The sequence below is a fragment of the Lemur catta genome, chromosome 4 (genome assembly GCF_020740605.2).
Source record: "Lemur catta isolate mLemCat1 chromosome 4, mLemCat1.pri, whole genome shotgun sequence".
Lineage (NCBI taxonomy): Eukaryota > Metazoa > Chordata > Mammalia > Primates > Lemuridae > Lemur > Lemur catta.
Window position 1 is genome coordinate 44,450,833 of NC_059131.1, and position 26,255 is coordinate 44,477,087.

Consider the following 26,255-nt stretch of genomic DNA (forward strand, 5'->3'; position numbering starts at 1 on the left):
AGCTCAGAATGGCATCTACTGCAGTGATCTGGGAACAGAGGTCACCAGGTTCCTGCTGTGCCCACTCTCCAGTGCACTGTCGCTGCACAGACTCCAAGCAGCTCCATGATCAGTACGAAGGTCTGCAGCAGTGGTGGGAGTCCCTCACAGCTCGGGCCGCAGTATCCACAGGGGAGCGTGGAGTGCCAGGGTTCTCTCCTCCTGGCCTTGCCCACGTGTGGCTGTCTCCCCCAGATAGCTTCCGGTCTTGCTCAGTGAATGACCTCATCATCTTCTCCTTCACTCTGATTGTCCTCTGTCACTTCTCTGATGATTTGTAATGCTCTGCCCAGGAAGGGCCCTCCGTAGGTGGAGGTCCGCCTCCAGCTTTCTGTCTTCCCCTTGAGAGCGGAGGGTGCGAGCTGCTTCTAGTCCACTGTCTTGCCGGGTAGCCCCCAACCACCTATTTCTGTAAATATTTTTATTGAACATATCCACACTCATTTTCTCACATGTTGTCTTTGACTACTTTTGTGGTATAGTGGCAGAGCTGGATAATTGCAGCAGAGACTATATGGTCCAGAAAGCCTAAATTATTTACTATGAGGCCTTTTACAGAAAATGTTTGTAAATCCCTGCTCAGAGTTAACTCTAATAGAAATGTAATGTGAGCTACATATGCAATTTTAAATCTTCTAGTAACCACATTTTAAAAAGTAAAAACAAACAGGTAGATTTTATTTTAATAACATACTCTAATTAAACTAATCTTTACAATGTTGTAATCATTATAAAAATTACTGAGATATATTACTTTTTTTTTCTAAGAAGTCTTCAAAATTTTGCGTCTATTTTATACAGCTCATCTCAGTTCCAATTAGCCGTATTTCAAGTGTTCAAGTCACATTAGACATCACAGATCTAGAAGGTACAATGTGCACCTTTAACCTAACATATCACAATCTACCTTGACTTAATATACCACTTAACGTATAAAATAAGAACCTTACAAAATTATACTTCCATTCACCCCCATCCTTTGTGCTACTGTTCTTACACATTTTGCTTTTACGTGTGTAGTAAATTCTGTGATACATAGGTATTGTTGCTTTAAGGAGTCATTTTTCTTTTAAAGAAATTAAGAAAGGAAGAAGAAAAAATACCCGAATATTCACAATTACTTGAATTCTTCATACTTTCAGTAGATCTGAGTTTACATTTGGTATCATTTTCCATCAGCCTAAAGAAATTCCTTTAACATTTATTGTAGTGTAACTTTCCTGGAAACCAATTCTTTTGCCTCTTGTTTGTCTGAAAATATCTTTAGTTCACCTTTACTCTTTTTTTCTTGAGGGGAGATCTAGGTCTCTCTTTTATTTCTGCATTTATTTTTGAACATTTTACTTTGAAGTAATTGTAGACTTGGAAATTACAAAAGCAATACAGAGAGCTAGCATGCATCCTTCACCCAGCTTCCCCCAACAAAAACATTTTATGTAACCATAGTATAATTTTCAAAACCAGGAGACTGACATTGGAATACTACCATCAAATACAAACCTTATTCGGATATCACCAGTTTTTACATGCACTCATGCATGCACCACGTTCACCCTACAGCTCTGTTCCATGAGCACAAAGAAATCCCTTATAATGCTTTATACTGACACCCTCTTCCCAATCCTAAACCCTGGAAAGCATTGATTTGTTCTGCATCACTGTAATTTTGTCATTTTGAGAATGCCATATAAATCAAATCGTATAATATACAGCTTGCTGAGATTGGCTTTATTTCATTCACCATAATGCCCTTAAGATCCAGCCAAGTGTTTCATGTATCAGTAGTTCATTCCTTTTTATCAGGTTATTAACATATTAACTGCCATGTGAGTTGTATTTAACTCACACTAGTTTTGAGCTTGGGGCCTCATGAAGCATATGTAACTCACATGTCTCTTTACCTCGGGACCCATGTGAACTATTTTTCAAGTTGCATATGCCTTACACACAGAAAACAATAAAAAATAAATTTTTCATTACATTAGAAAGGATCATTTTGTTTTTGAAGTTTGTATTCTATTTTTGTAATAAAACACCATGGCCCCAAGGAAAATTTTTTTTTCTAGTGTGGCAGTCAATGAGGTAAATATGAAATGGCCAATTTTGAATTGAAAGTTTAGTTTATTACATCTCAAACAAGAAGCAGTACAGTTTATCAAAGTGTGTGTCTAAATTATTGACACAGTTTTGCCATCTTAATGGTAGCTTGCTTATGCCAGCAATGAAAAAGCCTGGAGACCAAGTGGCAAAGAAATCGCAAAAGACATTTTCCACAGCCTGATGAGAATTGAATATTTTTCCTTGTATGAAGTGGTCCAAAGCCTGGAAGAAGTGGTAGTCAGTTGGTGCAAGGTCTAGTTAATACAGTGGATGACAAAGAGTTCCCAAGTCTAACTTTTGTAGTTTGAGCAGTGGTGAGTGGTGTTTGTGCGACATGTGGTATTGCAAGAAGATTAGCCTGTCTCTGTTGACCAATCTCAGCTGCTTAATCACAAGCATCTTCATTATTTATTTCATCCAACTGGTTGCAGTAGACATCTGCTGTCATTCAATGACCAGGTTTCATGAAGCTGTAGTGGGTAATACCAGCGCTGGACCAACCAAACTGACACTATTAGCTTTTTTTGATGAATATTCAATTTTGGACTGTTTCAGCACTTCATCTTTATCCAACCACTATGCCCAATGCTTATGATTGTCAAAAAGAATCCATTTTTCATCACATGTCACAATATAGTGTAGAAATGGTTTGCCTTTATGTCGTGACAGCAACGAAAGGCAAGCTTAAAGACAATTTCTCTGCTGACGCTCATTTAATTCACGCAGAACCCATCTATCCAGCTTCTTGACCTTGCCATTTGTTTCAAATGGTCCAATATTGTTGGAATAGTAACGTCAAACCTTGCTGCTAATTCACGCATAGGCTGAGATGGATTTGCTTCCACTACAGCTTTCAGTTCATCATTATCCACCTTGGTCTCAGGTCACCCACGTGGCTCATTTTCAAGATTAAACTCATCAGAATGGAACTTCTCATACCATTGACACACTGTGTGTTCATTAGCTGCATCTTTCTCAAACACTTCATTGATATTTGGAGCTGTCTGCACCGAATTGGTTCCACAACAGAACTCATGTTAAAAAATAACATGAATTTTTGACTTATCCATGGTTTCACAGAAATTACTCTAAAAAAACAAAATTGAAAGATAATTACAAGCCAAAACGTGTTTGAAAGAATGAGGATGTGCCTTCACAATTAAAAAAAAGAAAAAAAAAGAAGTGTCAAAGTGAAATGTCAGAGAGATCCACTGTCAAACTTAGTACTTAAGGAAATCGGACATTCCATACTTAATAACCTAATATTACTTAGTAGTATTCCAAAGTGTAGATACACTGTTGAAGAACATTTGGGTCATTCCCAAACCAGTTTTTGTCCTTTAACCATTTAGTATGTTAGCTGTAGACTTTTTCTTAGATGTTCTATCAAGTTGAGGAAGCCCTCCTCCATTTCTAACATACTTAAGAGTTTTTATCCTCAGTGAGTGTTGAATATTGGCAAATGCTTTTTCTATATCAATTAATATGAACATGTGTTTTTTTTTCTTTAGACTTTTAACCATAATGGATGACACTGATTTGTGTTTTTGAATATTGAACTAGTCTTGTATTCTTTGAAGCAACTCCACTTGGTCATAGTGTATTATTCTCTTTATATGTTTCTAGATTTAATTTGCTGGATTTGAATGAGGATTTTTGCTTCTGTGTTCATGAGGGCTATTGTCTGTAGTTTTCTTTTTATCCTACTGTTTTTGTTGGGAATGAGTTGGGAAGCCTTCCTCCATTATTTAATTCCTGGAAAAAAATGTGTAAAATTGGTGTTGTTTCTTTTTAAAATGTTTTGTAGAATTCTTCAGTGAAACAGTCTGGGCCTGGAGATTTCTTTTCTAACTATTTCTTTAGTAAGACTGTTCAAATTATTTATTTCAAGAGTGTGCAAACTTTTCGGTAAAAACACAGGCAGTAAAAATTTAGGTTTTGCAGGTCATATGGACTCTGTCACAATTATTTAACTCTTGCATTGTAGTACAAAAGCATCCAAACAAAATGTAAATAAATGAGTATAGCTGAATTCCAACAAAACTTATTTTTGGCACTGAAATTTGAATTGCATATATTAATAATTATCAAGTGTCACAAAACATTTAATTTTTTCAACCATTTAAAAATGGTTTATCAACCCGAGATCTGTTTCATGTTAAATTAGTTTTGCTAATTTGTGGTTCTGTAGGAACTGATCCATTTCATCTAAGCTGTTAGATTTTTGTTGGTAGAATTGTTTATATATTCCTTTATTTAAATTCCTGAAATGTCTGTGGGGTCTGTCAGGATATTTATTTTTTCCCAGATATCAGTTATTTGTCTTTTCTCTGTCAATCTTAGTAGAAGTTTATCAATTTATTGGTTTTTTTCACATAACCAGCTTTTGATTGATTCTTCTGGATTTTTTTATTATCAATTTCTTTGATTTCTGCTCTAATTTTTATTTCCTTCTTTTCTGCTTGCTTTGGATTTATTTTTTCTTTTTAAAAAATTTTAAAAATTTCTTTTAATTGACAAATAATTATGTATATTATATTATGGGGTACAACGTGATGTTTTGATATGTTTACATTGCAGAATGATTAAATCACACTAACAAATCCAATATGTCACATACTTGTCACTTCTTTTTCTGGTTTCTGAGGTGGAAACTTAGATTCTTAAATTTAGACTTCTTTTCTAATAGAAGTTATTATAAATTCCCCTTCTAGCATGACATTAGCTATGTCCCACATATTTTGATATGTTGGATTTTCATTTTCATTCATTTCAATATATTTTTTAATTTCCCTGGGGTCTCTGACCCATTCAGAGGATCTCTTTAAATTTTCAAGTGTTTGGAGAATTTCTTATTATTCCTTTCCTTCACCTTGACTTTGGTTTATTTCTTCCTTTTTGTTTCTAGTTTAGGTAGAAACTTAGGTTATTGATTTGAACCATTCGTTTTTTCTAATGTAAGCATTCCATGCTGTAAATGTGCTAAGCCCCATTTTAACTTCATCCTGTAAATCTCTGTAAATGCTGTATTTTTATTTCATTCAGTTCAAAATATTTTCCACTTTCCTTTGAAACTTCTTTTAATATCTTAATTATTTAGAAGTATGTTGTTTAATTTTCAAGTGTTTAAAGATTTTTCTGTTATCTTTATGTTACTGATTTCTAGTTTAATTATATTATGGTCTAAGAACATAAATATTTTAGGTTTTGTTTTGTGACCCAGGATATGGTTTATCTGATGAATGTTTGAGTTACAGTTGAAAAGAACGTGTATTTTTCTGTTTTGGGGTAGAGTATTCTATAAATATCAGTTAGATCCCATTGGTTTGTGGTGTTATTAATTTCTTCTTTATCCTTGCTGATTTTCTCTCTGGTAGTTCTATCATTTACTAAGAACACGGTTTTCTAGTTAGGAAGGTGTAAGGTGTAAGGTGTTTGTTTACTGCATAGCAGGGATAATTAAAGGCAAGCTCCTTTCCACAGTCTTTGAGGCAATGGGAAGTAGAGGGGTGCTGTCTATCTGCTGATGTTTGCTTAGTGCACGGTGGGGATGGTTGGTAGGACTCTACTGCAGTCTCTCTACAGTGTCCTGTGGGGAGGAGGAGAGGCACCACTTTTGCTTGTGTTAGTGCAGAGAGGGACAGTCTATAAGGCTGTGCCCTATAGTCTTTGTAGCACCTGGTGGGGAGGGAGGGAGGGAGGGAGGCCACCTCAGTGGTGCAGGCTGGGAATGGTTGATAGGCCTCTGTCTCACAATTTCCCTAACACCGGTACATAGGAGAGGTTACCACCTTATTAGCCCAGGGATGGTTATCAGGGCTCCACTTCAGTCTCCAGAGTGCTTGATGGGGAAGGGCAGGTGTACTCCCTGGTTAGGGCAGGGTGGTGACAGTTGACAGTATTCCACCCCAGTTTTCATAGCACCTGGAGAGAAGGGGGAAAGGTACAGTTTCTTTCATGGTGTTTACCTAGAGTACAGCAGGTATAGTCAAAAAGATTCTGTCCTGTAGACCTGCCCTCCCCCAGGGCCATTGGTTAGATAGACCAGGTTTTTCTTAAGCTTTTTTTTTTTTCTGTCTGTGTATATTGCTGTTTCCAGGCTGCTTTATGCCCCAGGCTGGGATACATAGAAGGCACCAAAATGAAAGGAGGGTGGGGATTCATGAGTAGGTAATTCCTTGTGTCCTGAGGTCCTTAGCTAGTCTGCCTTTTTTACAACTTTCAGAGTGTTCTGATGCTTTTTGTCCAAAGTCTTCAGTTGTAATTAGCAGGAAGAATAGGGTAGAATGTACTTACTCTTTCTTGTCTGGAACTAGATGCCCCTCACTTCATTTTGAAGCCTTCGAGTATGAAATTTTTCTTTCAGAACTTTAAAGATGTTTTATCCCTGTCATCTTGGTTTTTTTTCTGATAAGAAGTTAGCATTTATTCTTATTATTGACCCTGTATATAATGTATCTCTCTCTGGCTGCTTTTGCTTTTTATTTTTGGTTTTCTAAGGATGATTGTCTTTGTTTATTGCCCTTTGGGGTCATTGAGCTTCTTTTATCTATGATTTGATATTTGTCATCAAATTGAAAACGTTTTCAGCTATGTTTCATCAATTTGTTTCCTGCTTTAATTCCTCTTACTTCTGAGATTCAAATACATGTATGTTAGAATGCTTTACCTTTTTCACAGACAACTGAGGCACTACTTTTTAATTAGTCTTTCGTCTTGCTATACATCAGTTTGAGTATTTTCTTTTGTGTGACCTCTAGTTGATTGTCAAATCAGCTGATAAAACCTAGCCAATGAGTTTTTCATTTTATACATTGTATTTTTCAGTTCCAGAAGTACATTACATTTCTCATTTCTCTGCTGAGATTCCCCCATCTGTTCATTAATTATGCTCAACTTTTCCTTAAATTTCTTGAACATTTATGTAGATGTTTTATAGTCCTTATTTGATAATTCTACTATCTGGGTAGAATTGAGTCTTGTTATTTTTCTCTCCTGGTTATGGGTCCCATTTCCTGAGTCTTATGTATAATAGTCTTATAGAATCTTAAGTGTGGCCTTCCTGAGGTCTGGGTTATTCTTGTTTCCCCAAGTATCACAGCCTGGTTTGTTTTAGGTACCTTATAAGTTATTCCATATATTTCGTCTAATTTTATTGTCTTGTATTTATTTCATGGGCTTTTACAGCAGGAGAGGAAGTCTGATAACCATTATTCATGGCCAGAAGAAGTGGTATTGACATTTTTCACAGCTTCCCAGTTGATTCTAATGTGCATTCAAGGTTAATAACTGGCCTAATGCAGGGTTTCTTGACAGCAGCACTCTTGGCACCTTGGGCTGGGTTATTGTTTGTTGGGGGAACTTTCCTGTGTGTTGCAGGTTGTTTAGCAGCACTCTCGGTATTTATCCACTAGATGCCAGTAGTACTCCCGCCCAGTGTGATAACCCAAAATGTGTCCAGAAATTGCTAAATGTCACTGTGAGGCAAAATCATCCCAGGCTGAGATGAGAACCTGGGATGCTCTAGTAGAATAGATTATTGCATTGCGTAAGTGTAGTGTGCAAACCAGCCGTACTGGCATCATCTGGAGCTTCTTAGAAACACAGGATCTCAGGTCTCAACCCAGACCTTTTGAATGAGATCTGCATTTTAACAAGATACGATGATCTGTATGCTTTCTAATGTTCATAAAACAATGCCATAGACCAGAGGCCAGCAAAATTTTTCTTAAAAGGCCAGACAAAATATTTGAGGCTTACAGTCCACATGGTTTTTGTCTAAATTATTCAACTCAGCCATTGCAGTGCAAAAGCAGCCATAGACAATACAAAAACAAATGGGTGTGGCTGCATTCCAATAAAACTTTATTCACAAAACAGGCAACTGGCCGATGAGCCAAATTTTGCCCACTCCTGTTATAGATTATCTTTCCCAATCATACCTCTCAGTATACTGAAGACCACTGGTGGTTAAATTCCTTGATGACTGCCTTCCCATTTGATGCCATTTGTTGCTGCTTAAAGAGAGACAAGTTGTTTAGGTTACCTAGTAGATAATTCTGCAAATTGTAGTAGCTTGACTTCTGTTCTTACCTAGGTGGAGATATTTCCCAACCTTCCACATGGAAGTTATATTAAGTTAGCTTATCCTTTAGAAATACATGATTTGATGGCATAATTCTTTTTCTTTGTGGAAAAATGTTTTATGGGCCCACTGGAATAATTATTCACTTCTTTTACCTTTAGTGAATAAAGCTGAAAAACTTCAGGAAAACTGTATTAATGTGACTTTTAGCTCAGACAGCAAAGAGTAGTTTAATCAGTAGTACCTGATTCTCAAATAATTTATATCTTTTTAATAGGAAAGCTAAAGAGCCTTCAAACATCTTTTGTTTTATGTATCATTTGTAGGAATCCTTTTGACCCTTCTAAAACTGCATCCAGAAAGTGACTTTTGGTGGGGAGGAAGGACGTTTGAAGGGTGGCAATTTAGAGGTTGAGGGGGTAATAGTTACCCTGAAGAATGATGGTGTTGCAGCATCACATGTTTCTGGATGAAACTAACAGTGAGCAAAATTAAAATACTTTCTTTTATAAATTTTCCTTCTTCTAAGATACTTGATAAAGGGTACAAGGAGAGGACCATTTATGCCAGAGACCACCAAAGTGAAACAGAAACAGAACTACTCTTAACTTGCAGCCAGTTACAGTGGTGAGCAGGCAACTGATTCCTGGGACTTGGGCTGACAGGAATGATGATAAAAACATTGAAGCAGCTTCTGAAATTTCCATATACGTAACCAGTTAATTTGTTTTGTATTAGTATCTATTGTCTGTTTTGTATTAGTATCTATTGTCTATATTGGTTGGTCTGTAGCTGTGGATTTCCAAGAGACATGACACTATACCCACCCCTGAGGCAGTTTTCTTTGGTTGTGTATAGCCTTGTCCTTTACTCACTTGAAGTTGCGAAGGTGTGCCAAAGGTTCAGAATCATATTAATGGCCTAAAGCTTTCTAATTATGACTATCTTACTCTAATAAGATTAAGCCCAGTTTTTTGGTCTTGCCAAGAAAATTTACTTTCCATATTATATCCTACAGTATAATTTAAGAGATGGCCCCCTTATACGGTTTAAAAAGAACCACTCAAGTTAGCCAGAATTGGTTGTTGGATGCCATTAGGTAATTCATAAACTTAAAAATCCAAGATTTTTTTTTTTTTTTTTTTTTTACTGAGAGTTTTGCTTTTGCCCTGGGTAGAGTACAGTGGCATCACAGTAGCTCACTGCAACCTCAAACTCCTGGGCTCAAGTGATCATCCTGAGTAATTGGGACTAGAGGCACGTGCCAAGATGCCCAGCTAATTTTTCTATTTTTAGTAGAGATGGGGGTCTTGCTCTTGCTCAGGTTGATCTCGAACTCCTGAGCTCAAGCAATCCTCCTGCCTTGACCTCCCAGAGTGCTAGGACTATAGGTCTGAGCCACCACCCCTGGCCAAAATCCAAGATCTTTGCCTAAAAATTACTTCTCTGGAAAAATAAAACACACAAAAACTTGATCTTGTATAACAAATTTTATTTAGCAGAATACACAAATACAGAATAACTCAAATCTAGTAACTGTACATGTATTTTTTCCATAGGAAAGCACAAGGAGAAGACAAAAATATCAAGAGTCTCAAGAAATTCTGAATGAAGTAAACCATTTCCCACAAAAATTCAGCTATATACAATTCCCAAATTCGTTTTATGAACCTCATCAGGATTTTTCTAGTCCAGACGTATTCAACAAGTCAAGATCTCCATCTTGGTATGAACACACTCCCACAATGAGTACAAGGATCACGGACTTAGAAAGTTCTACAGGACTGTGGCCTACAATTTCCCAGTTTACTCTTAGTGAAGAGACAAAGGCAGATGTATATTATTATGGCTTCACCACACTTGTCCTTTTGGTGTTAGTATGTCTTGCTTTATATTTTCTCTGAAGATAGCAAATATCCTTTTAATAATTTTTAAAGTTTCTAGTTCTTCATGGAAATGTTACATTTTTGTTTCAGGGTTTCCTCCCAGACATTCTCAAGGTAATTGGCTTAAAAAAGAGAATATATCTTAATAAAGACACTCTAAAAAATAAAATTGCCTTATACTAGAAATACACAGTTTGGAAAATACTTTTCTAAAGTTTAGATCATCTAGGAAATCTAGAAAAGGAGTTTAATTTTTTTATCAAAGAAAATTTGTAAATTAAAGTATTAATGCTAAGGACAATTTATTTTACAGAAAACTTCCTACTATTTTTTAAAAGAAAGTAACGTGTTTCAAAGGTTTTAGATAAACTGACATACTGTACAGGTATCTATCTTATAAAACACATTATTAAAAGCTGGGCACATTTTCTGAAATGTGATTAACAATTTGCTTACCTTACTACAATATGGGCATTCACCAAATATGATGTTAAAACTCTGTCTACTAGTCAGTAGTCCTCTCAACCACTGAAGATTTTTAAAAGATAAAGAAAAGGAACAGTGTCAGTATAATTACAAATTAGATACTCCAAATGTCATTAAGTGCACTATATTTTTATTCCAGATTTACTTTCTTAATTTTGTTTTGTAAGACTAAGGAGTATATTTCCTGAGCCAATACCAGATATTAGTATGCTGAATAACAAGGGGAAAGCAACATGGAATTTGAGATCTAAACCACTGGTTTATAACCAAATTATGGGCCCCTTTAAGAATGTGATGAGTTATGCCCTTTCTCTACCCGCAAAGCAGATATATACAAAAATAATGTATACAAGTTCCTGGGGTTCACAGACCTTCCCTAAATCACAAATTAAGAACTCCTACAGTAAAAGATACCATAGGCTCCTGAAAATTTAGGTCTTAGTTCTAGTCTTAATCACTAACAGTGGGTTAATTCTCAATCCATTGATTACAAACATGAGGCAGTCAATTCTAAAAAAATTAAATGAATATTAATTACTACAAAAGAAACCACATGTTCCCTAGGTGTAATTAGACCTGATATTTTATGATATTATATAAGGTAAATTTGATGTCTCTCCCTAAGTTCTCCATTGGTAAAGTACAGATAGTTCCACCTGCTATCTCTAAAAAGGTGATATTACAGAAGACACCAAAAACATAACAACTGCAAGGTGTTTTGTATATAGAGCACAGAGCTATTTAATATATCAACTGTGCCCTAAGATGAGTGCTGTAGAGGGCAAATGACTAAAGACAGGAATGAAAGCAGACTTCACACATAGTAAATAAATAGTTAATGGCATTGCCTGAGAGTACCATAAGATGTTCAGATCACAAAAGGCATTTTTTTATAATATCAAAAGTAGGATTATTGCATCTATTCTATACTTACATATATCCTGAAAAGTAACAAGGTACTACATGATTGCTAATTCCCTTTCACGTTATTGCTACCACCACTCCCACGTGGATGAATCGACAGTTTAAATTGTGGTAACATGAGATATTTATGGAAAAATTCCAATGTACCATCAGTTTAACTTATGTGTCAATAAGCTAGTCCATGAATATATTCGGGATAGATTTTCCCCCTTGGATACTTGAGAACATTTCTTCACTCATTAGTAACTATAATGAAAAAATGAAGCACATGAGCATCCGGAATAAACTAGTAAATAGCAAAAGAGGGGATCGCTATTGACTTAAGCAGATTTTAAATTCTGTATGTTCTGAATATGCATACTTCCTACGTTGTGTTAGCTGTAAAAAGTGTTGTTGATGTTATCTTTTACCTCATATAAGCATATTTGATGGAAAGGTTGTCCACACTGGGAATTATCACACACTTGATCAGGAATGGCACCATCAAGTTGATAGGCATAACAAATTCCACAATCCATAGTAAAATCCTTCAAAAGAAAAATAGTTATAAGCACATGTGTTGTTTTTACTTTATTATTTTTTATTGATATATCATACTTATAAATATTTTGGGAGTACATGTGATATTTTGATTCATGTATACAATGTGTAATGCTGAAATCAAGATAATTGGGATATTCATCACCTCAAACATTTATCTTTGTGTTGGGAACATTACAATTCCTTTCTTCTACCTATTTTGAAATATGCAATATAGCATGTGTGTTTAAGAGATATAAGGTGAGAATAGGAAGAATGAATGATACAATAATAAAATTTTGTAATTAATAGTTTGTATAAAGGTAACTTGTATTACAGGAAATACATCACTGTTTAGCACTGAGCAAAACGATTTGTAACAGAGTGTTTCCTTTTCATTCAATAAATGTACACAGATATACTAAAAAACAGATTCTATTTTTGGCTGGCAAGATGTTTGGGCTTTAGAAATTTTCTCAAATCATACATCAATATAATGTCCCTGTAGTATGTAAAGATAAGAATTGACATTAACTAGTGATTAGTAAACTGTGAAATTCTGTAACTAAAGAAAAGAAAAGAACATTACCACCACTTAGTAGTCTGCAACCTTAGCAACTGTGTCAAAAATCAATTCTATCATTTTGGGGATGTAATGGTGTCTATTCAATTTTGTAAAACTGTACTACCATCCTTCACAAATGCTTATATCAAGCTAATCAGAATTTTATTTCTGCCATCCATAAGCAGATAGTATAGAAAATCCAAACATCTCATTACCTACTTTGGACCTTTTCCCTTATTATTAATAATAAGTATCCGTCATTAACCACTTCACTGCTAAAGACCATGAAAAGTACACAGCTGACCTATGAGCCACAGGGGTTTGAACTGCGTGCACTCACTTATTCATGGATTCTTTTCAACCAAACACATATCAAAAATACAGTATTGGCGGGATGTGGAACCCACATTTACGTAAAACCTGCATACATGGGGGTTCTGCAGGGTGGCTGCGGAATTTGAGTATGTGTGGATTTTGTTATCCGCGGGTGATCCCGGAACCAATCCCTGGCATATACCAAGGGATGACTGTACTTATAACCACCAACTCAAAGGCTAACAAGTTCTTTGACACAACTCTTACTTGTAGTTCAGAAGTCTATATTATAACATTCTTTGAATTCCTTGACTTTTCTGACTCATTTTCCTCTGAAAGAAGCATTTAAATTTCATTATGCAATGCTGTCTGGAATATCAAAGCACTGATAAAACTTACAGATTTTTCCAGGATATCACGAGCTGGAAAATCAATTTCTAAAACATCTTTCAAATTTTGTAAGAGACTATTTTCTGGATCCCTGAAAGCAAGGGAAAAAAAAGTTATACTATTAAGTTTGTTAAATCATATTAAAGTAACAATTATATTGCCAAGGTACCTACCACAAATGTATGTTCCTGCTCAGCTTAATTCCCAGGGGTTTTACCACTTCAGATATTTAAAAAAAAAAAAAAAAAAAAAAGTTTAATAACTTAAGGTTTGCTGCTCTCATTTTATAAAGCTATATTTGGTAAAGAATTTGTTTCTTACCTACTTGATTAGAAAACCGAAATCATATATTATGTTATAAAACAAAAAAGCATACAGTATAGAATGATGAGACATTTTCACTTAAAAGAATTACCATTAATATATTAATATTTTCAAGTAATCTTTTAATAGTGGTAGGCAAGGATTTTGATTCTGCTAAAAAAAAATTTAAATGTGAGATCTCATACCATGGTCAGCTCCAAGAAAGCAACACTCAGGAAGCATAGTGGGATGTCTGGGGTCCACCTCTATATTTATGGAAACATTATTCCCTAAAATGAAAGAATATTAAAGTTTTTAGAAGTAGAACAGTTCATCAGATAAGCCAATAAAAAATAAAGGAGTTTCGGTCTGGCTACCTATATCATTGTATACCCAAGGAAAAGATTAACCAAATGTTTTTTAAATAGTTTTTTATAAAGATAAATGTATTATTATAGTTTAACCAAAAGAAGAAATTTTGAAATTATCACCATCACTAAAGATTCAGGGATCCTAAGTTTCAAAAAAACAAAGTTAATCCACAAATTACTATAATTAATTTAGATTAGAATTGTAGTGAATTCTATTACAGTAAAGTTTAAATAAAAATTTTCTGTGGAATAGTAAGAATATCACAAGTCACAAGTTTAAGAAGTGATGATCTAAATTACTTTGTATGGTTTTCTTGAAAAATTTACATTTCATAGAACTATGATCAAAACTGGAAATACAGTAAATAGATTCTTGTGGGGTTTTTTTTTTTTTTTAAGAGACAGGGTCTCACTCTATCATCCAGACCAGAGAGCAGAGCTCACTTCAGGCTCATACTATTGGTCTCAGGCCATCCTCCTGCCTCAGCCTCCCAAGTAGCTGGGACTATAGGCATGCACCACCATGCTTGGCTAATTTTTAAATTTTAAAAATTATTATTTTTTTGGTAGAGATGGGGTCTTGCTGTGTTGCTCAAGCTGGTCTTGACCTCCTGGCCTCAAGCAATCCTCCTGCCTTGGCCTCCCAAATTGCTGGGATTACAAGCATGAACCACCATGCCCAGCTTTAGATTCTTTTATAAATTTTAACTGTACTGGAGTTTAGTATAAATTTCAGAAATTTTACTCCTATTCTTGAAGGTACATAGTGTAATTGTTTAAAATCAATATGAATTTCACTGTTACGGTTAAACTGTCTTGATAAATTCTATATGCTAAGGCTGGCCACAATATAAATGCAGTTATTTAATACAAAGCTGGCAAAAAGAGGTCATCACAGTTAAAAAAAAATGACTACAGCCATTCAATGAGTAAAATAAAAATATTAAAAGTTATAACCTCATTTGTTAATGCATTCTTTACTATGAACACAAATTTCTTATTAGCCTTTAGCAAAGTAATCTACTAATGGCTCCAGAAAGTACTTTCACTTAACCACTATATTAACTAATCTTTCAATTAATTTGTTAAAAACTTAGTCGTAAGAAAGCAAATTCATGCCTGAAAGAGGAAAATAAAGGAGCTAAAAGGTAAACAGAGAATGAATAAAAACCAGACTGTTTATGCTGACCAATGAGAAATATAATAAAAAGTATATTTAATTATAACCTGATAAGAATAATTTATTTTAGTGGGGCCATGGTAATAAATTACTACATTTATTTGAAGAAAATATTTTCATTCTTAATATCTACTTGTTCACAAATATACCATAATTTGGTTAATTATTCCAAATTAAATACTTTTAGACTTTTTCAAACCAAGAAAGTAACAATACTATTTGTAGAATTACTGTATAATTATAATTTCTTCTTCTCATAATAACATGTCACTTTTTCCCCCCAGATAATCTATTATACCTGAGTACAAAGCATAAAAATTGCTCACTAATTTGGATATTATTCACATAAGAATTTCAAAATATTCTTCAGAATGTATGCCTTTCAACAACTTATCTATTTAGACTAGGGAAAAAAAGAAGCAAGATAAATGGGTATCATAAAACCAACTATGGTATTTAATGTGAGCTCAAATATACTTTAAAATATCTAAAATCTTGAGAGACGCTAAACTCTTAAACTATGTTTTGCTTTCTTACAATGGAAATGTATAATCATTTTATAGTTAACAGAACGTGATAAAATTCTGGGGATATTTATGGTTATACTATATCTTATTCATATTCCTATATTTATCATAAAGAAAATATATAATTTACTTATTTTGTACTTTCTGATTACTCTTTAATTGCATGGTCCACTACAGGTTCTTTTTTCTTCCTCTATATTTTTGCAAAAATATTCCCACATCTGTTCACATCAATCTTAGTCTAAGTTTCACAGATGATAACTTCATTATTTCTAACAGGCTTTTGTTGTTGTTGTTCTAAATGTTGAGAATTTTGAATAACCTACACTGACTATTTCTGTGCTAATTAACAGCTAATTAAACACTATCTCTGAATGTTACTTTCATTGGATCATCGCCTTTTATAATAGAACACCTAAGTATTTGCCTTTTTCACCTACAATATTTACATTTACATGCAAAAAAAAAAAACTACAGCTCATTCCAAAAAGTTTTAATAATTGACTTCATACAAAGAAGTGTAAGAGTCTGTCATCTTTAGATTCATTTTCATAAGTAATACAAAATAAAATCAAACAGCTAAAAACAAACCCTTAATCCTCTTTTTCCTACCTAATGCAATTCTGCGTGCTGTCGCACTCCGTGTAGGTTTTTGTGGCTCAAGTACCCAGGTCTTCTCATCGATTTCATCCATAACATCCCAGAATGCCTTCAGTGATTCTAATGCTGCCAAAAACTGACTATGAATGCTTATTAAGGAGCTCTGTAAAAAAATGAAAGCTGAATAAGTTATATGGCACTCTACCAATAGCAGATACTCTTTCACTTAAAATGCACTCAATTGAGAAATTTTAAGCTCTGTTTCATTTCAGCTGAGAAGCACATTTCAGTAAACAGAATTCAACTATCCCTGCTTCACATCCCTTCACCTCCTTTAGCATTAACAGGATTGTTTTTTATTGTCACCATACACCTTATTGAGAAAGAATGGTTTTTTAAAATCATGTTTATTATTATGATGCATGTTATACTGTATGTATGGAATAGTAATTAGTAATACAAGATGACATGTATGTATACCTTTATTAATGTATATATCTAACATATTGGATATAATATATAATTTTAGTATGAAAATAATTTCATTTTAGCTGCAGCAATCAGGTAAAATGCAGTGTTATTTGTAATTTGATAAATTGCCTTTAAATATTATTAATAAATAACTCTGCAGACCTAATTAGGCAGAGTATGAAAAGGTTTTACACATTTTTTAAAGAATTCAAACAGAAATTACAAATATTTTTTTCCCCATGTTTAACTTTTAGCCTATCTCTGAATTTAGTATTTTCAGACATTAATCCTTTATGGTAATTAGCTTAAATATATTTTCACTAAATAATAAGTAAAGCTATCTCTGATTTATTTTTCCATCACTGATTTTAAAAATTAATTTGTATTTTCACTTTTAAACAAAGTCAGCAGTTTCTCATAAAATCTGATATGTTAAAGATACAGTTTAATAAATACTTTTGATATAAAAACCAATCAAAACTAAAACAGTTTAAAAAAGAACTAAGGGTTTTAATTATTGTTTCAAATAAACAAAACGTAAGTCACTGAAAATACTACAAATGTATTCATCTGAAATAACTGACCATACCAACAATCCAAGTATAGGATACAACCTAAGATGAAAAGAAAGTAGCCACTTCCTTAAACATGTATGTTATATCTATGTTCTTAAGGAAAACCCATTTCATTCCATCACCTGTCTGGGTTTATACTTGGATTAAATTCATGGCTCCGTTTCACCAAGCTGAATTCAACAGTTCTAACCTTCTACACATATTACAAAAAAAAAAAAAAAACACAAAAAAAAGTATAAGAGTAAGCATTCGAGCCTCATGTCTGAAAATAACCTTTTAGGATACTGAAAGTAGAATGTCTGTTCTCTTCTGGTGTACCATACTTATTTTACAAGTTTAGATGACAGAAACCAGAAAACTAAACTCCCAAGGAGCTAGTTTTTAAATCAGTACAATACTGTCTCTCAGTGTGTCTGCTTTCATTTATTTCTATATATGTGTATTTAAAAATCTGTAATTACATATTTCACTATATACCCAAGAAAGTTTAATCCCTCCCAAAAAAAGTTACAAAATGTTTTCACAGGGGCATCTTTTATTTGAAATTTATTATATCCAATCACATTGTCCATTTCTTTTTTTTACAACTATAAATAAAACCCCCAACTCTGTATTATAAACAGAAAACTTTTTTTAAAATATGAAAAGACATCAAAAAGCAAAATGACCCTGGAACTAGAAGTTACGTGGTAATTACATAAAAAGTGAATTTTAAACCCTAAATTAAGGCATTATCTGATTTCACTAGATAGCCATGTGAGATAGATACATTAAATGGTATTACTACACACCAGACAAGACGCCAAAAAAAAAAAAAAAAAAAAGACAAGTGGTACACAGAAATATTCTCTTAGCAATTTCAATAACCTTAGGAGGTAGACATTAAAACTATTATATCAGTAAGCTATGTGATAAACTAATAAGTTTTTTCTCCAACTGCTTATTTTGTCCATTAAATCACTCACATACCCTTATTTTGAATTTATTTCCCCAATTAAATTAAAAAATATAATATTTCTAAATATTAACAATGCAATTAAATATTCTATATACATCACCATAAATGCCAAGGAATAATATGACTGAAATTCATTAAGAATTCTGCAGGGAGATGAGTTCTTTAAAATACATTTTCAAAAATAAAACTAGCCAACTTCTTTTGTAATATAAGCAGTCTCACATCTCACCAAAACTACTAATACTACTGTTTTAAGTTTTTTTTTTTTTTGGCCAATTTGCAATGTGTAAAATAAAAAAAAAAAAGAAAAAATTTTCAGAAAAAAGTGAGAGCGCTATTAAGAAATAATATTAAAATAAAAATATAAACATTGATGAGGACATAAAGCAACTTGAATTCTCATATACTGCTGGTGGCATATAAAATGGCAGAACTGTTCTTAAAAAGATTTGGCAACTTCTTTAAGAGCTAAATATATTCCTGCCTTATGATCTAGCAATTCCACTCCAAGAAAAGTCAAAAGGTATGTCCCATAAAACGACTTTTACCAGAATGCTAATAATAGCAGCTATATTCATAAGCACCAAAAACTGGTAACAATCCAGATGTCCATCAGTAGAAGGAAGGATAAACCAAGCCCAGTATATTCATGCAATGGTACACTGTTCAGGATTGAAAAGGAATGAACTACTGATACATGTCACAACATGGATGAATTTCAGAAACATGCTGGGTGAAATAAGCCCATGTACAAAAGAGCACATGCTTCTGTTTATATGGTATCTGGAACAGGTATAACAAAGCTCTCTTTAAAAAAAAATCAAAACAATGAGGTGTTACTGGGAAGGGACAGGATGATGATAATATTTTGCATCTTGACTATGGATCACACAGGTATATCCATTCATTGGAACTTGTGCACTTAAGATTTATGCATTTTATTGTTTCCAAATTTTATTAATACAAAGAACTGAAATTTAGTTAAACATATACATGCTGGTGTATTTTGAAGAAAGTTTCTGATACCTGCAAATTATTTGGGAGACACTAAAAATTAAATGAATTTATGGATGGATAGAGGATAAATAACTGGAAGGTTATATGATAAAGCAAGTTATAGTAAATGTTAACTGTTTAATCTAGGTGGTGGATATATATGGGTATTCACCATTAACTTTTTCAACATTTCTGTATGTATGAAAATTTATAATAAAATATTGGGGGGATGGAGGTCAAAAATATTAAATAACTTATAAATTATGTGAGTTACTTATAACTGAGAAAGTTAATCCAAATTATTTTATGCATTGGGTAATAGACTAATTTGTTTCATTTTTTTCAAATATTTAATAACTGGCCTTTTTACATAAATCTTTTAAATCTAAATAATATATCTAAAACCTTCTCTTAACACACAAATACATCTTTCTAGAAAAAAAGCTCACTGGATAAGACAAGTTATAATCTTTGAAATGCCTATGATAGGCATTCTTAACCAGAGAATCTTAAGCAGATTAAAAAAAATACATCGTTATATTCTAAGTAAAATTTAGCATTTCCTTCTACTATGGATATAGATAACCACAGAAATATTATCAGTACCTTTAACGTTCTCTACAATAAAAATCATATTGGAATCACCTAGGGAACTTAAACGTTGATATATGGATTCTACTCCCAGCTATTCCTTTTGAATTGATCTTAATGCAGCCTTTGGTACCAGGATTTTAAAAGTTTCCCAAGGGATTCTAATGTGCAGATAAGGTTAAGAACCACTGGTGGAACAATGAAGAACAGCCATGCTTCTTATTGTCCAAATATTACCAGAGTTATACTTCCGTAAGATCTGGGCAGTCCCGCTTGTGAGGAAAATAAAGGCATCCTTAAGAACATTTTCATCATAACTTTGTTTTTTTTGTTCTTAGTGTTTAAAATAATATTTTATTTTTATAATAAATTTTGGGATTTTTGAGGAGTATACAATGAATTTATTAAAAATAAAGCCCATTTTATAAAATTAGACCAATGAAAGAAGTTGTTTTACTTTTAACTTAAAATAGTCAATTTAGAACTACATTCAACCAACTATCTAGGTCTAGCACTGGAGAACGCAAGTCCTTATTTACAACACACCAAGTTATACAAAATTAAGTAAGCAAATACTACAAAAATAAATTATGTCCTGATATTCAATCAAGCAAATGTGAAAAACGTGTCTAACTATTATTACACTCTATACTAGATACTGGTGGTATTAAGAATATAGAAGATGCAATATAGTATGTTGATTAAGATCACAGACTGTGTAGTCAAATCTCAAGTCCCTTTCTTGGCTCCACCACCTAAAGTTAGCTGCATCTTTTTCAACAAGTTACTTAATTTTACTTAGCTTCTGTAATATGGAAACAGTGTTAATCCTCACAATATCTGAGGGAGATAAGGTATGTAAATGCTAACTTCTTAGTATATAGTAAATGTTTAAAATTGGGAGCCATTATTATAAGACATACAGTCCTTGACCTAGAGAAGTTCACAGTCTAATGAAAATGCAAATGGAAAAAATCTGTACCCTACTAGACAAAGGATTGATACCTTTAATATATAAAAAGTTACTGAAAAATCAATAACAAAATAGAAATGAACAGATATTAATAGAAAAAGTGGGATAAAGACATAATTCCCTAAAGAGAAAATACACACGATCAATTAAAAAATATTCAACCTCATAAGTTCATACATTATTTCTCTAATTTTAGAGCTTCAGGGTAAGAGAAGGAAATAAGCAAAGCCTCAGAGTTAAAGGATAGTGAAAAAAATAAATGGATTTTCCTTCATTAATTGAAATAGCTTAATTGCAAGGTTTGTCTCCACTCTTTATGGCATTCCCCTTATTAGTTACTCCATTACTATAAAACCCCAATGAAGAGGGGAGCGTTTTGTAGGTCCTAAGGACCTCGATCCATACACTTAATCGATTCCAGAATAATCAAGAGTGGTTTGTTCTGACTCTGCTTCAATGCCTTTATTCCAATCCTTCACTGGTCACTAGTTAGTGCAGTTTAAAATAACAAACACCTCCTTTTTATGACAATTTTATTTTCTTCTTTGTACTTTTCCATATTTCCTATAATAGCATATTATTTTTATAATCATAAATAGCATATGTAGAAAGAGAAGTAAATTGTTATCCATCCTTTCATGATGTTCACAGTATAGTGAAAAAATATATTAAAGTTAATTCAGTGAAACTAATATTTTAACCATTTGCCAGGACTATGTTGAATTCTCTGATACAAAGATAGAAGCACCCAGTTTGCAAGGAAGTCACAGCTCTAATCTTGATGGTAACAAGGTATTTAATCTTAAAACATACTCAGTCTCTCTAAGCTTTGACATTGCCCCATAAGTGTGGGTGTGCAGTAGATAACTTCTAAGGTGACTTCCAGCTCTACAAGTCAAGAATTCTAAATATAACTGTTTGAAAATCCATATGGTAGGTACAATTTTCCACTTAAAAGTACCTATGTTCCCTTTCAAGATGCCAATTATTATAATGTACTCTCATTTATTTCTAATTCTTGTTTATGAACAGATTTTATCAATCTAATAATATAAATATATATCCATTAAATATAAATAATGTATACTTATATGATTTAACATATAGTAATCATTTCCTCTTTGATCAAAAGAACTTTCATAGCAGAATCAAAGAACTTTTTTATATGAGAATCAAAATATTTAGATTACATTATATTTTATATCCCCCCATGTATTTAAGGGAGAAGTAAAAAATGCATTATACGACTACTGTTATTTTCTAAAATATAGGAGGGCTATTGCAATCTTCCAAAAATTCTGACTTTCTGGAATAGGTTTGGAACCACAAATTCCTAGCAGAAACAACGAAGAAATTACACAGCTTAACCATGGTGAAGATCCAAAAAATGACATCCAGAACATTGCAACTGGTAGATTTACTAATCAAAGGAAAATGCCATCTCTTTTAGCACATCTATACAATAATAATAATTAATAATAAGACAAGGAAATGAAATAGTAGAAGAAAGATATAGCAAACTGGAAAAGGAAGACAAAAGAAATTGGCAGGAGAAAACAAACAAATCCATAAACATATACAAATATAAGGCTGAGTGTCCAAAAAGTAATAAAGTCTCTTACAGAGAAGAAAAGTATCCCAGAAGCCAAGATAATAATGCAGAAGCCTCTCAGCTAAGCCTTGGTATAGTGTAAGGGAGAGAACGGAATGCTAAGCAACCTCTTGTCCTTCAAAAGCCCAAAAAGGACAGAGGAAACATCATGAGAAAGAAAATATGAAACAAGACACGAAGAATTGACAGTCAAGTATATTCTACGTCATCTGCCCCAAAAGGTTTGCAGAAAGGTTAATGTTGAAAACAGACCAATCACAACAGATTTTTTTAATCCATTTGTCTATCTATTTTAATGTGCGATAGGGCTGTAGCAGAACAATGAGGCACAGACCAAACAAGAGAAACTGGAAAACTACCTCTATAATATTACATGCAGAAGGAACACAAAAGCTAAGTTTAACAGGGAAGATATTCCCTGATACGGAATCCAATCTTCCCATAGTGAAAAGCAAAGGTCAGGAGAATAAAAAACGTATTAATCTTAAGAAAAAAATAGACATCTCCACATGATTTGAAAAGAACAGGCATAAACACATTAAGAGATCAATCCAATACTAGGTCCATCTAAGGTACTTAATGGAATCTCTGCACCTAAATCAGAATACCTGGACTGTTCTACATATGGGCTTCTCCATGAAAAGATCTGTATTGGGGATCTCTGTGTTAATGTACTAAAAGCTCCTGAACACATATAACTGAAAAGATTTCTGAACAAACCATTCGTTCAGTACGGTATCTTTGGCATTTAAACCTTGAGATTGTGAACTGTTAGAAATTCTGTTCAAAGGTCACCAAATTACAACCTTACAAAAAACTAAACAGCTAATTCAATTTCCTGGATAGTTTTACGATGCTGAAGCACAGTCTATTTCGGCAATGCTTGCCAATTTTTATGCTGGAAGGTATATTAAGTCAAACACTCCAATATTCGAGTAGGCAAGGACAGGATTGGTTATTGTTGTTCATGTTTAATAAATGAAACAAACCATCAGAAAACTGGAAATCATTATTCTAAAACCTCAAAAGGTATCACATTTTCTAATTATTGCTTATGAAGTATAAGCCAATGAATAGAGAAGTAAATGAACATTTTCTTATTAGTTCCAAGACTAGAGAATATACCTTTAGTGAAAGAAATCAGTGGTCTGGTTTCTATAGTGTCATCTTCCACTGCTGAATTATTTGCATGCTTAGGTCTAAACTCTTTTGAAAACATATTAGTACCTCTTATTAAAATGTTTAGAAACACTTTTCTTAAACAATTCTACTAGCAAACTAGGTATAAGTGTTGCTAAGACACTAGTGCCTATAGCCATTGTTATATAGAAGTCATAGAAAATTTTTCAAATGGTGGTGACAAGTCAAAGGAAGCTGATAACAACTGTGAAGATTACAATTTTCTATGGGCGAGGAAATCATTTGAGAGAAGTCTAGTGAGGCCTTTGATTTATAAATTGATTTTAAAGAAGGCCTGCCAAGTTACACTGCTTAGGAGGTCATATATAATTGCATAGGTTTTGTTCAATCTTGAAAAACAAGTCGAACAATCAAAAAGAAAACATCTGGGTATTTTTTTTTTTAAAAAGGTAAATTTCTGGGCCATACATGATCGGTGTATTTTGATCTTTGTTGTATACATCTTTATCCATAACACATGACAACGACAATTTGAGCTTGAAATTCCCCCAGAAAACAAAGCCTGAAACAAGGGCTTGTATGGAGATTATTGGACATGAACTTACAGAATGGGAGTAGAAACTGGAAAACGTAAAACACAAGATAGCCAAAATAAGGCTTTCAACCTGGTCCTTGTGGTCAATGACGGCTCTGTGAGAAGGTATAGAGAAAGCTCCTCAGAATTCCTATCTAAGAACCTGCTGCCTGTGGTGGTTCATGCCTGTAATCCCAGCTAGCAGGGAGGCCATGGTGGGAGGATTGCTTGAAGCCAGGAGTTCAAGGCTGCAGTGCGCCATGATCACGCTGGTGAATCACCATTTCATTACAGCCCGGGGAACAAAGTGAGATCCCGTCTGTAAAAAAAAAAAATTTAAAAAATAACAAATCCTGTCCATGAGCATTTATGCCCTGGCTTCCATTCCCTACTGGTCGAGTTGCCCTCAGGGGGACTAATTCTCTCACATTTCCAGGTCTGCACATGTACATCTGCCTTTAGGCTCCCACAAGCACCCTCGGTCTTTAAAAAAATCCCTGGAGCAAAGAGAGGAGATACAGCAAGAGCTGAGGTGAGGTCTTTTGACAAGATATACCACCTTGAAGCAGACTGAAGCAATGTGGCTAAGTAAAAATTGTTGCAAAGAAAGTGCAGTAAGAAGAATTTATCTGATTCCTAGCCAAAAGGAATCAGGCAGTGACATAAGTTCAAACTCCAAGCATTAAGTAAATATATTTTGAAAAATTTTTCCCTATGAAACCAATTTATATACAGCTTTAATGGTAGTAAAAGGAGTATCCTTGATGTATCTAGAATGTGTGTCTATATAAACACTGCCCATTTGGGGTTTTCTTATTATTGAGCTTTGAGAACTTTTTATATATTCTAAATACAAGTACATCATCAGGTATATGATTTGCAATTATTTTCTCCTAGTCTGTAGCTTGTCTTTTCATTCCCTTAATAGCATCTTTCAAGAGCAGAAATTAATTTTGATTAAGTCCAATTTATCAATTTGTTCTTTTTCAGACTTTGAATTTGGTGTTATAGTAAGAAATCTCTGCCTAACATAGTTACACTTTATCCTGTGTTTCTTCCAGAAGTTTTATAGTTTTAGGTTTTACATTAAATTTATGATCCATTATAAGTTAATTTTTAAAATATAGATCAAAGTTCATTGTTTTTGCATACAGATCTCCAATTGTTTCAGCACATGGTCCTTCCTTCACTGAACTGTTTTTGTGCCTTTGTTGAAAATTGTTGTATCAGTCTATTTCTGAATTCTCTATTCCAGTGATCTATTTGTCTACCTTTATGACAATACCTTATTATCCCAATAAAGGTAGATTTATAAGTCTTACAATCATATGGCATTAGTCTTCCAATTCTGCTATTCTTTTTCTAAGTTATTTTGACAATTATGAGTCCTTTGCATTTCCATACACATTTTAGAATAATTTTGTCAATTTCTAAAAAAAAAAAAAAAGAATTCTGTTAAGATTTTGATTGCATTGAATCTATAGATCAATTTGGAGAGAACTGTAATAGCCAAATCCTGAAAACAACCCATATATCCATCAACAGGTCAATAGACAATATGTGATATATCCATAAATACTCAGCAATAAAAAGAATGAAATTTATTAATATTACATGCTGCAATATGGATGAACCTCAAAATAATTATGTTGAGGAAAGAAGCTTGACATAGAAAAACACATAGAATTATACATGATTCTAGAAAATGCAAACAAATCTACAGCAACAAAAAGCAGATCAGTAGTTGCCTGAGGACCAGGGGAAAGAACAGGAGGGAGGGACTACAACAGGGAGGAAGGTAACTTCCCTTCCTATGATGAAAATGTTTGTTATCTCGATTGTACAGATGATTTCATGGGTGTAAATATTTGTCAAAACTCACCAAATTGTACACTTTAAATATGTTTACCTTATTTCATGTCAAGTATACTTCAATAAAGCTGTTTAAAAAAACACTACGATTTCTGGACAGTAATGGATCTACATAGCAGTGGTTCCTTTGCAACAGTTTTCTTAACAACGAGGAACTTAAAAAACAAACACAAAATAATAACACTCCTTATAGCAAGGACAAA

The 26,255-nt window shown here is 33.4% G+C and overlaps 2 protein-coding genes across 8 annotated transcripts in view; one reads left to right on the top strand and one right to left on the bottom strand.

Moving 5' to 3' along the window:
• VRK2 (VRK serine/threonine kinase 2) overlaps nucleotides 1-12,061 on the top strand; it is a 99,252-nt gene extending 87,191 nt beyond the window's left edge. For 3 of the 4 annotated variants that reach the window (XM_045549656.1, XM_045549655.1, XM_045549657.1), the window contains one exon: nucleotides 9,784-12,061. In XM_045549656.1, the coding sequence (XP_045405612.1) occupies nucleotides 9,784-10,128 (345 nt within the window). In that variant the 3' untranslated portion in view covers nucleotides 10,129-12,061. Of the gene's footprint in view, nucleotides 1-8,550; nucleotides 8,710-9,783 lie in introns of those variants that run through there. The other variant, XM_045549658.1, reaches the window with a different exon arrangement.
• The window catches only part of FANCL (FA complementation group L), a 66,626-nt gene continuing 50,070 nt past the window's right edge, over nucleotides 9,700-26,255 (bottom strand). For 3 of the 4 annotated variants that reach the window (XM_045549660.1, XM_045549661.1, XM_045549663.1), the window contains 6 exons: nucleotides 16,303-16,453; nucleotides 13,819-13,902; nucleotides 13,483-13,528; nucleotides 13,319-13,400; nucleotides 11,931-12,047; nucleotides 10,203-10,638 (listed from right to left, as the gene is read on the bottom strand). In XM_045549660.1, the coding sequence (XP_045405616.1) occupies nucleotides 10,471-10,638; nucleotides 11,931-12,047; nucleotides 13,319-13,400; nucleotides 13,483-13,528; nucleotides 13,819-13,902; nucleotides 16,303-16,453 (648 nt within the window). In that variant the 3' untranslated portion in view covers nucleotides 10,203-10,470. Of the gene's footprint in view, nucleotides 10,639-11,930; nucleotides 12,048-13,318; nucleotides 13,401-13,482; nucleotides 13,529-13,818; nucleotides 13,903-16,302; nucleotides 16,454-26,255 lie in introns of all 4 variants that reach the window. The other variant, XM_045549662.1, reaches the window with a different exon arrangement.